A 16,668-nucleotide genomic window follows, 5' to 3' on the forward strand; every position below is an offset into this window, starting at 1 on the left:
AGGGAGGGAGTGATGCTTGTTGGGCAGACGCTCACTAACACCTGCCGTACACTTATTTACTGGAGTGTCTGCTTATCCTTTATTATTATTCTTACTATTATTATTATTATTTATTTTTGAGAGAGAGAGCACGCGGGCCTGAGCAGAGGAGGAGCAGAGAGGGAGACTCAGAATCGGGCTCCAGGATCTGAGCTGTCAGCACAGAGCCGGATGCAGGACTTGAACCCACCAACTGCAGATCATAACCTGAACCGAAGTCGCTTAACCCGCTCCGCCACCCAGGCGCCCCTCTGCTTATCCTTTAAATGCTACTGCTGACAGTTGCGGAGGCCCCTCTCCAGTCCTTTTCTTTCTCCAAGCTCTTCCCTCACCACTTTGGGTCTCTTCACTTTGAAATCTATTTTTCTACCACAGATATTCCACCTGTGTTTGGACCCACACCCGCTTGGGCAGGTAAGGCAGCAAATCGAAACCAACCGCCCCTCTGCAGACACACACAGACACCCACTCCTACACACTCACTCACAAAGACACGCACACAGGCAGATGTACTCGTTCCAAATCTTTACTTCCGTTTAGTTTCTGTTTCCCGTAGCATAACCATCTGTTGAACTTAGGCAGAACCACAGAGGCACCATTTTCGTGCCGTCACACACAGACACAGACACAGCACAACGTCCGTAGCCAGTCCGAGCGCGCTCCTTCCGATCAGCTCATTTGTAGGTCTTCATGTGCCACAGCCCGTCGTTTAGGTAATGGATGTTCTCGATGCCGATGCCTTTGTTGACTTTCTCAATATCCTCTGCGGACATCTTCATGACCCCGACACACAGCGCATGCTGCTTCCCCTCGGCCATGATTGCCACAACCGTATCTACCGCGGCCGGGTAGAGCTTAGCTCCCGGAGAGGTTAAGCCTGGACACATGATATTGGCTCCACTGAGTACAAACTTGATGGCTCCTTTATCGACCTGCTGGTGCGGCAGGATGAAAGGGTATTTGTGCAGTAGCCTCAGGGTCGGATAAAAAGGGCCTTCTCTTTGTCTAAAGAACAGTAACTCTCCGTTTACCGTAAGGATCTCTATGTGTTCGTGGCATCGCACTATTTTGACCGGATCTTTCTTAGGCAAGATCTGATTAAGCCATGGTTCAATACCTGGAAATTGCTCTATCAACTGGTTCTTAATGCCCTTAATAACGGAGGTTTTCAACTGGATGCAGTTCGACACATTTTCTTTCTCGTCAAATTTCTTGAACATGATCCTAGGCGCAGGGGGCGGCGACACGAACAGCCCCGAGCTGGGAAAACACCGCAATTCCGAGGATCCCGCACAGGCGCTCACCGGAGGAAGGCCGGCAGGGAAGGTAGCGGCGGCTGTCGTTAACCGGAAGGGAGCGCGCTTTACGGCTCTGCGTGCGATCGACTTCCGCCCCTCGGGAGGCGGCGCGCCCGCGCCGGCGGTTCTGCGGCCGCAGGTTCGTCTGCCGGGCGGGTGCGTAAAGGGGCGGGGCTGGCGGCAGAGGAGGGGCAGCAGGCGTTCCCGTGGCCGGAAGAGAGGAGCGCGGGGGGCCGGTAGTTTTTACTTTTACTGTCGGTAAGCGCAATCGTCGTCCCTCCAGTGACCCCGGCCACGGCCCGGGAAAGCAGGCCGGAGTGGCCCGGCCGTCCGGCCCCGCGGAGTCACCGCGACGAGCCGAGTCCCCGTCGTTACTCCCGGTACCCCTCGCTCACACCCTCCCTTCTCCCCACCGCCCTCTGACACTGTCCTTGCAAAGCCCTGAATGCAGCCTCCTCCCTGAGTCCTCTGCACCTGAACCTGAGAGGAGAGGCTTCCGGCCGGGAGGAATACGCATCCTGTAGGATTTCAATCCATTCCGAGATGTCCACGCTCATTTTTAGTCAGAATATGGTGTCTCCTGGCCGATGTCACACGTGCTCCTGTAAACCATGTGCATCCTGCTTTGTTTGGGTGCAGTGCTGTGTCCCGCAGGTGGGTAGGGTTCACGTCTTGAGCCTTACCGATTTTCTGCCCACTTACTCTGTAAATTGCCGAGCAGCGTATTGAGATCTCCAGCTACGAGTGCGGATGTGTTTCCCTTTTCAGTTCTATCAACTTGGGATTCGTATATTTTGAAACCATTATCTGGTCTATGCCCATTTAGGATTAATATGGAAGCCAGCCAGTTAATTAGATTTTATCCATGTGCATTTTGTCATCCTAAGAAGTGAGAGGCCCCTGAAGGCAGGAATTGTGTATTTTATGTCTGTATTCTTTGACCTAGCACTTCTCTCCAGTGAACACATGCTTAATTTGGGAAGCCTATCCTGCAGCAGGAATTATAACAGGTGCTGGGTATACAGTGGGAAAATAGCACGTATTTCCCCATTCTTGGGAAGCTTACAGCACATCAGGGTTATAAACAAATATATATATATTTAATATATAAATATTAGCTTAATACTTATATATTTAATATTTATATAATTTAATGTATAAATAATATATATATGTATGTGTATATATATATATGTATGTGTATATATATATATATATATATATATATATACACACACACACACACACACACACACACATATATATATCTCCCCATTCTCAGAACAAAAATCTATTAGTCTGGGTTCTCCAGAGAAACAATATAGATAGGTAAATCATATAAATTATATATTTATATATACAAATATGTGGAAATATGTATACACATCTAGGTATAACTAATATATAATATATATTACTACATAATAAATAATAATATATAAACAGGACATATGTATCTATTGTAGGGAATTGGCTCACACACTTATGGAGGCTGAGAAGTCCTGACATCCTCAATGAGCAGCAACCTGGACACCCGGGAGAGCCATTGTTGTAATTCAGTCTGAGTCCAAGTCCAAAGGCAGGAGAAGACCGATGGCCCAGCTCGGAGGCAATCAGGCAAGAGGAACCCCTTCTTACTCAAGGGAGAGTCAGCCTTTTGTTCTGTTCCGGCTTTGGATGAGGCTTGTCCTCATCAGGGAGGGTAATCTGCTTCGTGAACTAAAATGTTAATCTTCTGGAGACACGCCCTTATAGAAACGCTCAGAACAATGTTTGGCCAAATATACGGGCACCCTGTGGACCAGTCAGGTTGACACATAAGATCAGCCAGCACAACTAAGACCGTCACGTGAGGCAGGATAGCAGGGTGTTGGCATGTCCTGGCCTTAGAAGCCAGGAATGAATCCTGCTCCGTCACTTACTAGGTTGAAATCCTGAGAGTGACTGAATGTGTATGTGCCTCAGTTTACTCATTACAAAAGTGTGGTTAACAAGAATACCCATCTCGTAGGGATCGGGTGAGAATTGCTTGAATTCGAACTTGGAATTGATTGGGTTTTACGTATTTCATGTAGATAACTATTAAATTCACATGAAAACAGTTACATGACTATTGTAATACTCTCTTCACCCAGGATAAAGTATAACTGGCCAGACTTGAGCTTTCCCATTTATGGCCAGGTCTCTGATATGCCTCCCTGAGATTTCACTCCACTGACTTTGATCCCGAGAAGAGTCACACGTTTCTAGACACGGCTCTGTTAGTCTATGAGCAGCTAACCTTGTCTGTCATGTATGGGTTTTGTGTGCTTAACCTGACAGGATAATTCTTTTTCTTTGGGTTTCACGGGTTGGGTTGTTCAGTGGCTGTATGAGCAGCATGAACCAGATGTAGAAATTCAAGGGAGGAACAGTCATTAGTGGCTGGGTGACCTGTCTTTAGATGACTAGTAGCTTAATCAGAAATTATTTGACCTGAAACTGTCTGTCTGAGGAATGTCCAAGGGATTTTTTTTTAATGGAGTTATTTTTGAAAAGGGACTCTAAGAAAGTTTACTCTGAAGTTCCATAGCAACGAAAAGCCTTTTTGAAGTTAATAATCATTCTTTTTTTTTTTAAGGTTTTATTTATTTTTGAGACAGAGCATGAGCAGGGGAGGCACAGAGAGAGAGGGAGACAGAGACTCCGAAGCAGGCTCCAGGCTCTGAGCTGTCAGCACAGAGCCAGATGTGGGGCTCCAACCCACAAGCTGTGAGATCATGACCTGAGCCAAAGTCCGATGCTCAGCCGACTAAGCCACGTTAATAATCATTCTTATCTGAAATCACATTCAATCTGTACACTGTAACTCTTTCCCAGGGTGCACTTGATCTTGGCCAACTAGCTTTGGTTTATCTACTATGAAAAGGATGCTAAACACTGCTTTCACCTTAAATTCTTAAAAAAAAATTAAAGAAGTTAAAGTTAAAAAATGAAAAACCTCTATCCTAAGTCTTTCTAAAATCTACGCTTCTCAAAAATCACGGAGCCTGGTCTTAAACTTTGTAGAGGAGTCTAGGTCTTTGAGACTGACTTACATCGGTGTAGGAAAAAATACGACACATAGATGTTGCTTTCCCAAGTGAGCAGGTTAAAACATTGAAACACATTACCAGTTCATTCTCGTAAATAATTTAAAATCAACTAAAAACTAATTAACTGGATTTTTTTTTTTAAGAAGGAAGAGGGGCACCTGAGGGGCTCAATCAGTTAAGCATCTGATGCTTGATTTTGGCTCAGGTCATGATCTCACGGTTCATGAGTTCGAGCCTGCATTGGGCTCAGCTCTGAAAGCGCAGAGCCTGCTTGGGATTCTCTCTCTCCCTCTCTCTGCCACTACCCTGCTCGCACTCTCTCTCTCAAAATAAGTGAGTAAACTTAAAAAACATTTTTAAAAAAGGAGGAAAGTTATGGCGCAGACCCTGAAGTCAGACTCTCAGGCCCAGGATGTACTATTTACTAAGTTCTGTTAGCCTCCGTGAGTGTCATTTTATTCCCATGGAATCTGAAAAAATACAGTGTATACTTCACAAGGTGTGGTGTAGTGACGAATAAAAAAAAAAAATACAGTATACAAATGACTTATAGTAAGAAACAGAGCAAGTACATTTACAAGTGTTTCCTTTGTTTATTTGCAAAACAGCCTTTGTGTGGTACTTATAAGGTCTAAGATTATAGTGAATACATAAAAATTTTTATGGGAAATTTCTGTAGCTTTGGATAAAGGTGCTAAGTCAAATAGTCAAGAGATGCCAGAATTGAGTTTTGTATCAGGAATCTCAAGGGACTTGGTGATGGAGACACAGTGGTGATGTTGCACAATTAAAGTGAGGAGAGTGAACGAGGAAATATCTCAGGTTCCTCGCATCTTCAAAATTTGGAGCACAATTCACCACCCACCGGGGTTGTCGTAATAGTTGCAAACCTTTCACCTCCCTACAGCTTTGTCTGCGTTTTGACGAATGGCCACTAGAGGGCAGGAGAACCAAACTGAAGCCGCCAGGCGGGTCTCCAAGATTGGAACCGTGCGTGTTGGGGGGAATATTCTCAACTAATAGGGAACTTTTACCATACACGTCTGTTTCCGAAATAAATAAATCCATCTCCACAAAGTCACCAAACATTCCCAAGCTCGGGCGAAGCACATTCTAAATAGTCCTCTACTTGATTTACTATTTGTGAATTTTTTTCTCTATATTTATCTGTAAATACCAGTAAAGCGATTATTTCTGAAATGCTGTCTGTTAAAAAGTACATGTTAACCCCATGTTATTGGCTCTTCTTAAAGAAATACAAACTTCCAGTCATAAAATACATGGTAACATTGTGAGAACGTTTGGTGACAGATAATGACTGTGCTTCATCATGGTGAACACTGAGGGATGTGCAGGACCGTTGAGTCATGTCACCCCTGAAACTAGTATCACGCTGTATGTTAACGATGCTTCAATGTAAAAATCCCTCTTTCGGGGCGCCTGGGTGGCTCAGTCCGTTAGCCTCTGACTTCTACCCAGGTCATGATCTCACAGGTCAAGGCTGTGTGCCTGGAGCCTGCTTGGGAGTCTGTGTCCCCCTCTCACTCTGCCCCTCCCCTTCTCCCGCTCTGTCTCTCTCTCTCTCTCTCTCTCTCTCTCAAAAATAAATAAACATTAAAAACATTTTCTTAATAAATTTTAAAAAATAAAAAATATCTCCACATTGCTTCCATTTATGAACGATGTTTGAAGATTAAAAAGTTACCGTGTGTTGTAAAAATAATCTCACAACATCCAAAATGTTTTTAATTACATCAGTCAACTCACTGCCCCCTTCCCCCCTCCCCCCCCCCCCCCCCCCCGCACTCCCCACCCCCCACCCCCGGTAATGCTGTTTCTCGTCTACTCCAGCAGTGCCCTGTATGGACCAGGCACACAAAATAGGCAGAAGGCAGGCCCCCCTGGGGATGCGCAGAGGAAGGGGCCCCACATGGGGGAGGTGTGCAGAGGTCCCCCCAGTCTTAGGGGCTTCCGTTTCCAAACAAAACCCCGCAAGAGGGTTGAGCCCTGGCCTGGGTGGCCTGAACCCCACCCCCCACCCCTGCCCTGCTTCTCTAAACTCTGTCCACTTAGTGTGCCCCGGGCCAGTCCCTGCCTCTCCTGGCCTCAGTTTCCCGGTTGGCTCCTGAGCGCTGGACACAGACCTGCGTCCCCCTCCCAAGCCCCCCCGTAGGTGCGGCCTGGGCTCCCAGCGCCTCGGCGGGTTTGGTGGGGTGCACTGTGGGATGCACAGGCCTTCCCGCCTGCAGACTGGAGCGGACCCCGCCGGGCGGCCCAGCCCCCTGCCCGCAGACAGCGCGTGCACAAGAGCCCGCCTTGCCGCGCGCACGCGCATCAGGGGCACCAACGGCTGCCAGCCCGACGGGTACCGCGCGTCCCTGCTGGCTGCCGCCGTGAGACCCCACGACCCCCAGGCCACCCCGCTCCAGCCAGGCAGGCCGGAGACCCGGGGTCACGGGTGTCGTGGAATACTGCCTTCCCTGCTGTGCCGGCCCCCAGAGTCCGCCCCAAGGTCAGCTTGCTCCGTGGCCGGGTCAGGAAAAGCTGAGTCCCGGCAGGGAGGTCAGTCCACCCCTTCCCCCTCTTCCTGTACCTTCTTTTCTTTGTGTTCCCGGCAGGCCCAGGGGACACAGGTCCAACCCATCCCCCCTGCCATAAGAGGGGATGGGGGAGCCAGGAGGGGCCCACAGTGACAGAGGGCCAGTGTTGGGGGTAGTCACTGTTATTAGGGAGCCCTTCCTGGGCACTCAGTGCCTTCACCCCGTTTTAGATGAGCAGTGGTACCAGCGCTCAAGGTCACTCAAGGGACCAAGCCCCGCAGAACTGGGGCTGTAAGGAGTCACGGCATAAGCTTGCCTGCCACAGCGCTGTGACGTGTGATCCCACAGGTGTGCCGTGCCCGGGAGCTTGAGGAGGTGGCCTCTGAGCCCGGCCTTGGCCATGAGTCTGTCGTGAATGGGGGTGCTGGAGAGGGGCAGTGCAGGCAGGGGGTTCCGTGGGAGCAAGGACCTCGTGGGTAAGGAGGGCTCCAGGGAGGCTGGAGCACGGTGTTAGGGGTGCACACGGGGCCAGATCCCAGGGCTCTGAATGCCCGACAGAGTCAGGGACACTGCAGGTTCGGGCAGGCAGGTGACACAATCCTGGCCACCTTATCAGAGCCACGGCATCCTGGCGTTGGAGGGAGCCTAGTGGGCACGTTCTCGAGCACGCCAAAGCATGGATCCCTAGGAAGCAGCCAGGGCTGAGGAGACCTGCTTCCGTGTCCTCACGTGCACAGTGAGGGCCGGGCAGTTGTCTGCCTCCTGCGGGACCAGGTCCGCCGCCTGCCGGGGCCAGAGCTGGCTCCCTGTCAAAGGAGCCATTCAGGATAGGTCCGTCCCCACGAAGTCTGGGGCCAAGGCAACACTGTGCCACCCAGATGGCCAAGGTGCTCCTGCACTGTCGCTGCTGTCGTCAGGGTGACGAGGATGGAGGCACGCGGTCCTCCTGCGGACTGGAGAAGAGTGAGGGGCCGTGCCTGCAGCCGGGAGGGCGTGGCTCCCGCCGACTCGTTGGGGACGTGCAGAGACCGACTCCCACGACCCGGGAAGCCCCAGACTCTTCAGTCACCCACACTAGCAGGCAGCTTTGGGGGGTTCCAGGAACTGGGGTCCTTGGCTCTTTTTTGTGGGTGCAGATTAGGGAGCACTGGCATGGGGAGGTGGGGGTGGGCACGCTATCCTTGGCCTTCAGAGGACTGCAGGATGAAGGTCCTCTTGCTTTGGTCCACTTCAGAGCTGGAGGAGCTGGTAAGTGCTCCCTGAACACGGTGGCAAAACCCACACTCTGATGTGTGGCTGTACCTGTCACGGTCACAGGGCTTGGAGCTGCCGCTGGGCCTGGGATCCTCCCTGGGGCCCTTGTGGTGAACGGAGGGCTGGCTTTGCAGTGGTCACACGTGCTGGGCGTGGTGTGGCAGCACACCGCCAGGAAGACCGGGGGAAGCGCACAGGGAACACTGACAGGTGGTGGCCCGGCTCCTTGACCACGGCAGCCTTGGCAAACCCTCTGGATCCGAGGACGCTGAAGGCACGAGGGCTGTGAGTAGTCCGTCTGTGGGCAGTCAGGTCAGCCGGTCACTGCCAGTTTCTTCCATGTGTGTCTTCTCTGCAGCAGAATTTCAGGGTCAAAGTAGACGGGAGGGTGGCGTGGGCCGGCAGTCGGGGCAGAAAATGCTCGTGTGGCCTGGTCAGCTGCAGTCTGTAACTGATCACCTACCTGACACCCCAGACCCTAGGGAGCCAGCTCTGTGCCCGGCCCAGGCCAGGGGCCATTTCCAAGATGACCTTGCTGAACTAGGAAAAGAAAAGTAACCCTACAGTTAGCAGAAGGAAGACAATAATAAGGGTTAGAGCTGAACTAAGCGGAATGGAGAACAGATGAGCATTTGAGAAAAAGGACAAGTTCTTTCTTGTAAAGATTTATGCAAGTGACAGATATTTAGCTAGCGGAATAAAAAGAGACAAGACTCAAAAAGCAGGAGTCAGAAGAGACAGTGGGACGTTATTAATGACTCTACATTCTACAAAAGGATTCTAAGAGTACTACAAACAGTCTATGCCTGCTAATTGGTTAAGCTAGATGAAATGGACAAGTGCGTTGTAGAAGCCCACATACTACCCAGACGGACTGAGAAAGAAATGGAAAGTCTAAATAAGGCTAGAATAAGTGAAGAGGTGGAATCGGTTAGCAGAACCTTCCCAAAAAAGAAAAGCAGAGAACCAGCTGACTTCTCTGGGGCGTTCTCCCAAATATTCAAGAAGGTGTGACCTCAGTCTTTCTCGAACACCTACAAAAAATAATATAAGCAGAAGGACCGCTTAACTCACTGTAGGATGCGCAAACAGAACTAAGCATTATAGTGAAAGAAATTTACATCACGATCAAGTGTCATTTATTTCAGGAAGTGCAGGGGTTGTTGAAGAGAGTTAACATAACATACCATATCAACAGAATGATGGAGCACAATCTGAACCAACATAAAGAAAGTGAGTGACGATGTGCAAGACTTCAGTATGAAGACCGGTCAATAAAATAGAAACAGAAGATGACTTTCTCCGCGTGATAACAGTTGCTTATGAGAAACTCAACTGTACCCTCATATTCAGTGGGAAAGACCGAAAGCTTTCTTTCTAAGATTGGGAACAAGACAAGGATACCACCTGCTTTTACCACTTTATTTCAACATGGTAATGGAAGTTAGGCCAGAGCAATGAGGCAAGACAAAGAAAGAAAAGATACCAACACTGAAAAGGAAAGTAAAAGCATCTTTATTCAGAAATGCCGTGCGCTTCTGTGTAGAAAGTCATAAAGGAGGAAAAATGATTAGACCAGTAAGCATGTTGAGCAGAGTTTAGCAGAGAAGATCGACAACAAGGTCAATGAGAGAGAATTGAGACCCGAGAAATAAACCCATACATGTACGGACAGTTGATTTTCAAGATGGGTACTAGGATCATTAAAGGAGAGAAAAAAAACCATCTTTTCACCAGATGGTACTGTGAAACCAAATATCCACATGTCAGAGAGTGTAGCTGGAGCTTTACCCAACACCATGTACAAAAATTAACCCACAATGAATCAAAATAACACTATTAGAAGAAAACATGGGGATGAGTCTTTGTGACCATCTGGCTGTGTCATCTTACATGTGACAGCAAAGGCAAAGGCAACAACAAAACAGATAAATTGGGCTTCATCAAAATTAAATACTTTTTTTTTTTTTGCATGAAAGGACCCTCGAGATTGAAAAGACAACCCCAGACTGGGAGAAAATATTTGCATATGTAAATATGATAAGGGTCATGTGTCCAGAACATACAAAGAATCCTTACACTTCAACAACAAAACATGGTCCAGGGAAGACGAGTGAAGGACTTGAATACACATTTTGCCACAGATGATACACGAATGACCGATAAGCATATGAAAACACGATCAGATCTTTAGAAGTTAGGGAAACGCCAATTAAAACCGCAATGAGATAAAAAAAAAAGGGGGGGGGGGGCGCCTGGGTGGCTCAGTCGGTTGAGTGTCCGACTTCAGCTCAGGTCATGATCTCACAGTCCGTGAGTTTGAGCCCCGCGTCGGGCTCTGTGCTGATGGCTCAGAGCCTGGAGCCTGCTTCGGATCCTGTGTCTCCCTCTCTCTCTGCCCCTCCCCTGCTCATGCTCTGTCTCTGTCTCAAAAATAAATAAAATTATTTAAAAAAAAAAAACCACAATGAGATGCCATGCCACGCCCACCAGAATGGCTATGATTTAAAAACAGGAAAGCACAACTGTGGGGGAAGATGCTGAGAAATTTTCAGTTGTTCCTGGGGGCACTGTGACAGGTACAAGTCTGGGAGCAGTTCCTCGGGAAGTGGAGCGTAGCATTGTCGTTTGAGCCAGCACCCAGCAATTCCACTCCGAGGTCTATACCAAAAGAATTGTAGGCAGGTGTTTACACAAATACTTGTATGTAAGTATTCGTAGCAGTCAGTACTCTCCACTGAGTCTGGAAGGTGGAAACCCAGGTCGCGGTGAGATGAGTGGATAAACGGTGCAATATTACTCCGCCCGAAAGAGAATGAGCCACTGATAGAGGCCACGACGTGGACGAAGCTTGGAACGTGCTAAGTGAAAGCGACCCTTCGGGAAAGGCCACGTGTTGTGTGATAACACGGGTGCAAAACTCCTGGGTGGGTGCGGTGTGCGGGGGTGGGGAGTGGGGAGCCACTGTTTAGTAGGGACGGTGTTTCTGTTTGGGCTGATAAACATGTTCCAGAACCAGCAGTGATGGGTGTGACGCATAGTGAATGTAATGAGTGGCATTGACTTGGACAAGTTAAAATGTCTTCAACGTCAACTATTTAACATGAATTTTATGTTCGCGAACATATGTTTTATGAACATGCAGGTGACCATGGAGTAGATGGCAAAAGGGGGCACAAGTTAGAAAAGCACAGGATGCAGTCGCAGACTAGGGATGGAGAGGCTCTGTTTCTGGAGCGGCTGCCAGCCGGGTCTCCTGCGCTGGCCCCAGAGGTGGTGCCAGATCTGCTTCTCGTTCTGGAGCTGGGGTTGGATGTGGCGCGTTAGTGACCCTTGCTGTGTGTTCTACGCTCGCCCCACCTCTGCAGTAGGTGTCGGTCAGAGCCGGCTCGGGGTTTGGGGCTGGTGCGGGTGGGAGCCCAGGCCCGCCTCCTGCTCCAGGGGATTCCTGATGCTCTGTTCCAGAGCCGAGGGTGCTTGGCTCTTCCTGTGGGTGCAGAGGGAAACACCGGTGCCGGGAAGGGGGGACCGGGAAGGATAAGAGCTGGTGGGGCAGCGGACGAGGCAGAAACGTCACTTGCTGGCCAGTGGTAATGCCAGGAAGATGCTCACCGTGGCCTCCTGTCCGGAATTGGAGGAGGTGACCCAGTGCACGCTGAACATGTGGGCCACCAGCTGCTGACTTAGAGGGAGCACCTGCGCCTGTCCGAGGCCTGGGAGTGGGGACCACCCCTGATCCTGGGCTCTACACGAGCAGGCGAGCGCGTGGCTGGGCGGCGAGTCGTGGCTGTGACCTGCGCTCACCAAGGGTGGGGAGGTGTATGGAAGGCAGCGTGCGTGGTCACACTCCTTGGCAGGTGTCGGCTAGTCTTCTGGGTCCGAGAGCACGGAAGACATGGAGGGCTGTGAGTGGACAGGGGAGGCCGGGCCAGCCTGTGGAAGGGCAGGCATCGTGTCTGGTCACAGACGGGCTTTGTTGGGGCGGGGGGGGGGGGGTGTCTGGGCCCTGGGAGTGGCCTGGGCTGGCAGGTTTGTCTGGGGGGCTCAGTCAGTAAGTGCATAGCTGCTTGACTAGCCCCTGGGGGAATGCGGCCAGCGCTAGGGGCCAGTGAGACAAGCAATTTTGAGTCCCGTCTGCTTCCTGTAGGGGGTGGGAGGGTTGAGCTGGCTGCATGCCTGACCTTTGCCCTCTTGGTGCAAGTCTGATTCTTTAGGACAGAGGCCCAGTCGGCAGGGAGGGTTCATGGTGTAGAGCAGGTTGGCATCGTCAGGGCCTTCAGTGTTGGTGGGAGATGGACAGGGGAAGGGACAGAGGAAGGGTCAGCCGTGGCTGCAGGCCGGGAGAAGGAAATGCACAGAAACGGAAAGGACATTAGTGGTGGTCAGGGGGGCAAACGGTGTGGGCACCAGGACCCTTGGTGGTGCCAGTGTTTCCCACCCTGCACCCACAGAAAAAGCCAAGTATCCCTGGCTCCTGAAAAGAGCTTCTGGAATCCCCCAGAGCTGGAAGCGGGCCTGGGGGGCCCGGCAGAGTCCGATGTCTGCGGTAACGTATACAGGGTTTCTGTGTAGCGTGATGAGAACATTCTAGAAATAGTGGTGATGGTCGCACAGCATATTGGATTTACTTAACGCCACTGAATTGTACAATTTAAAAGGATTAAAAGTTAAATTTCCACTGTGTGTGCATTTTAAAACATAAAATGTAATAAACTTTAACGTACGGGAAAAAGAGAAAGAACACTTAGAAACAAACACTGTTATCCCGAGACAGCTCTAGTGCCAGAAGTGGCCCCGGTTGTTGCTCAGGAGCGGATGCCCGGGAGACGCCGGGGTGGGCTCAGCATGGGAGTCAGCGCCGCGCTGGCAATGCCTGGCTCTGGCTTGGGGACTGGCGCGGGACCCGGGACCGGGGCTGGTGCTGGAGCTGGCTCTCGCCGTGACACTCTGACCCCGTCCCCGGTAGCAGAATTGGTGAGAGAGCTGACCCCGGCTCTCGGTCTGGCTCCAGAGCCGCAGCTGGCTATAACCCCCGAGCTGGTCCGTGTGTGGGAGCCGGAGGGGTCTCTGATCCTGGAGCTCCACGGCTGGTGCCAGAGCTGCCTCTGACTCCAGAGCTGGGCAAGATCTTGTGCTGGACGTGGCTGTAGCTTTGCAGCCCCCCCTTACTGGCTGTGGGTGGATACAGTCCCCCCTGTTCAGCTGTGAGCTCGAGGGCAGGGAGAGTGTCTAGGGTTCACATTTATATTCCCGATGCCTGCATGTTAAAGGGAGCGGCACATAGGTGCTGGATACATGAACGAATGCATGAATGAATGAATGAACGAATGAATGAGTCGGTCAGCTAACCCAAGATGACTTTGCATCTCAGGTTTCCACATCTGGAAAGTAACGGCAGCCTGCGGGAATTGGGAGGATCACACAGATTCAACGCCCGTGTGAGTGCCTACTGTGTACGAGGCACTATTCTAGAGGCTTGGGAAGAAAGCACAGGAAAAGCACCGTCCCTGCTTGCACGGAGCTGGCGGGAGCGGGGCTCCAGTGAGGGCACGTGGGTCACAGACAAGCAGTCCAAGCCCTTCCGGGAGCAGCTGCCGGGATTGGCAGGTTGTACACACGTCCTTGTCCAGCAGCTCGAGACGAATCTGGGTGGGGCCGGAGGGCTGGTGGGCTTACTGGTCTGAACGCCCCTGTGAGCGTTCCCTTCAGAAGTCCTCGGTGTGGCCATCTTCAAAACGGGCTTGTGAGGAAATCCCATCCTTAGGTTCCTACACGAAGTTGGTCTTGATCCTGTGAGACCAAGAGCTTCCTATGACCCATCTTCCCTCTGGTAACCCCAGAGTCACCAAGGGAGCTGGGTGATGTCTTCCGAGAGACCATCTAGGGTCCCCTTCTGGCCAGTGTGCAAACGGGGCTCGGATCCCTGGGCTTTAACCACCAGTGGCCACGCTGACCCTGGCATTGAAGCCATCTATCCAGGTGCTCAAAAATCCAGCTCAGAGTGGGAGGGACAGAAGAGCGAGGGGTTGGCCCTGCGGGCAGTTAGGACCAGGGAGAGATCTCGGCAAACCAGCAGATGAGAAGCTTCACTCCTCACAGTTTCTTCCTCGCCTGCCCTGCCTGCGTTGTGTTGCATCTGGTGGGTGGTCGTCATTTATCTCACGGACCTCTGATGAAGGAAGGTGGCTTGTTTCCAATCTTTTGCTGGTATGCAGAAGGCCGCAGTGCAGGACCATGTGCAGATGTCAAAGTGTGGAGGTGTTTCCGTGGGATAAAGTCCCTGAACGGGGATTGTTGAACCGAAGGGGACTTACATTCGTAATTTTGATACGTGTGGCCAGACTGCCTCCATCCAAAGGCACCGTGCATTCTTGTCAACAATGAATAAAAGTCCCTGTTTGTACACAGCTTCTTTTGGATTTAATAATTTTGTCATGACCGAGACTGAGTATATATCGTGTGTTTGAGGCTCTTTATATTTCTTTTTTGTGAAGTGTGTTTTAACGTATTTTGCCCGTTTTTATATCCTGTGGCTGTTCTTTTTCTTATCAGTTTCTAGGATCTCTATTTATAGGGGGTGTAGGCTCTTGCCTGAGATATGAGTTAGAAAAATTCGTTCCCAGTTTATCGTTCCTTCCTTTGTAAGTTGTGGTGTCTTTTCCCCGGGACAGCGGTAAAGTGTCAGTGCTCCCGGTTTGATTTGTGGATTCGATACAAATACAATCCCCATAAAATACCTCAGCAGGTATTTCTTTTCGAAACCCATGAGCTAACTTCACAATTTATGCAGAAATACAAAGGGCCAAGAACCAGAACAACCTGGAAGGACATAGTGGGAGGACATACAACACCAGATATTCAGACTTTCTGTTCAGCTACAGTGAGTGAGGCAGTGGGGAAGTGATGCCAACTAGAGTACGACAAAGTGTCAGTTCAGCCCAGAGGCCCCCATACGGATGCTGCGCAGGTCTGAGCACGGCAAACGAAGCCAAACGTAGGAGAGCTCGTCCGCAAAAATGTGCAGTATATGTGGATAGAGCGTGGGAGGAAGCTCCGTGCTTGTCCCAGCTGAGGCAGGAATAGCACGTGACAAGGTTCAACCTCTTCCATCGTAAAGATCCACGTAATAAAGGCCTCTTATGAAAAGCTCGTGTCTAATGTCATCCTCCGCGGTCAGGTCAGGAACAAGGCAAGGTCGCCCACTCTTGCTATTTCTGTTCAATCTAGTATCTTAAGTCCTAGGCAAAGCAGTGAGGCAATGAAAGAAAGTAGGAGGCGTCTAAACTAGAAAGGAAGAAGTAAAATGATCTGTGTTCATAGATGACATCATTTAAGTAGAAAAATCCACCAGAAAACTGTCAAAACTAAAGCAGGATTCAGCCAAGTTGCAGGATACACAATTAACACTCAAAAATCAGGCGTATTTCCATATAAACAATGATCTGAAAAGGAAATTGAAACATAACTCCGTTTATAATAGCATCAAAAAGAATAAAGTACTTAGAAATGAACCGAACCACGGAGGTGAAAATCTTTTACAAAATATTACTGAAGGTTTTTTTTTTTTTTTTTTTTTACTTTAGAGAGAGTGTGAGCAGGAGAGAGGGGTAGGGAGAATCTTGCCGGTAACTTGTGAATGAGCTCAGAAGGGGACCCTGCCCCAACCCAGCCTCAGCTGAAACCACAGCCCAGGCTCCTGGGAGACCTTGAGGCACAGGCTTCATTCAGCTGGGCTAAGCGGGGGCCCTAATCACAGACCCTGGGATAGTGTTTGCTTTTGGGAGCACTAGTCAGGGTAACGTGTCTCACACATAGACAAACAGTATATCCTGCCAGGCCCACGTCTGGCCCTGCTCTCCTCCCTCCCCCCTCCCCAGCTCTCTCCAGCAGCAGTGGCTTCTTCTCAGCCCCTCTGGCCAAATGTGCTTCTGCCTCTGGGTCTCTGCACTTGTGAGCTTCCCTTCCCCCAGCACACTGTTCCCAGACTTGTACAGGGCCAGCTTCTCTTGTCTTTCTGGTCACAGCATGAATGCCACCTGGAGGCCTTTTAGACCCTGCTTAGGGGCTCCTGACTGGCCCTCAAGCACCCTGCTTCACTTCCGCAGAGCACTTGATCTCTTGCATGCTTTTGTCCATCCCCCACCCTGGGCCGTGAGCTCCTGGAGGGCAGGGACCATGTGGGTCCTTACAGCACTCACTCCGCGTGAGGCAGGAGCCGAAGGAGCCAGTGAGAGGGTCTGGGAGCTCCCTCCCGCTTCAGAGAAGCTCATAATAAAAGGTCCACGTTGGGTCAGAGGCAAGGGGGTGTCCCTTCCCTGGGCCAGGTGCTTGGTAGAGCAGTGATCACCGCCTGGTGGTGGGAACCAGAACTGCAGCCCCAGGCGGGAAACTAGAGATGAACACACCTTTGGGGTCCCCAAGGCAGTGGGGTTCCCAGGCCCCAGGCGACAAAGGGGTTAGGAA

At 50.6% G+C, this 16,668-nt stretch overlaps 1 protein-coding gene and 2 long non-coding RNA genes across 5 annotated transcripts in view; 2 read left to right on the top strand and 1 right to left on the bottom strand.

The window, feature by feature from the left end:
* Positions 1 to 549: 549 nt before the first annotated feature.
* On the bottom strand, positions 550 to 1,441 carry LOC132695145 (malignant T-cell-amplified sequence 1). Its single transcript, XM_060659394.3, has one exon. The coding sequence runs from the start codon at positions 1,257 to 1,259 to the stop codon at positions 714 to 716; it is 546 nt and encodes a 181-aa protein (XP_060515377.1). The 5' UTR covers positions 1,260 to 1,441; the 3' UTR covers positions 550 to 713.
* Positions 1,442 to 1,499: 58 nt separating this feature from the next.
* The window catches only part of LOC132695146 (uncharacterized), a 358,351-nt gene continuing 343,182 nt past the window's right edge, over positions 1,500 to 16,668 (top strand). The window contains exons 1-2 of one of the 2 annotated variants that reach the window (XR_014137888.1): positions 1,500 to 1,991; positions 2,804 to 3,824. This is a non-coding gene — a long non-coding RNA (uncharacterized LOC132695146). Of the gene's footprint in view, positions 1,992 to 2,803; positions 5,658 to 16,668 lie in introns of those variants that run through there. The other variant, XR_009617753.3, reaches the window with a different exon arrangement.
* Positions 6,770 to 14,613, top strand: LOC132695141 (uncharacterized). 2 transcript variants are annotated; one of them, XR_009617749.3, is made up of 3 exons: positions 6,770 to 6,973; positions 13,577 to 13,812; positions 14,305 to 14,613. It is a non-coding gene; the product is annotated as an uncharacterized LOC132695141 (long non-coding RNA). The 2 variants fall into 2 exon arrangements; XR_013556990.2 differs by having other exon boundaries at positions 13,577 to 14,613.

This window comes from Panthera onca, chromosome B4 (assembly GCF_046562875.1).
Source record: "Panthera onca isolate mPanOnc1 chromosome B4, mPanOnc1 haplotype 2, whole genome shotgun sequence".
NCBI lineage: Eukaryota > Metazoa > Chordata > Mammalia > Carnivora > Felidae > Panthera > Panthera onca.

Coding starts and splice junctions, on each gene's coding strand:
- LOC132695145 (XM_060659394.3), bottom strand. CDS start 1,259: ATGTTCAAGAAATTTGACGAGAAAGAAAATGTGTCGAACTGCATCCAG.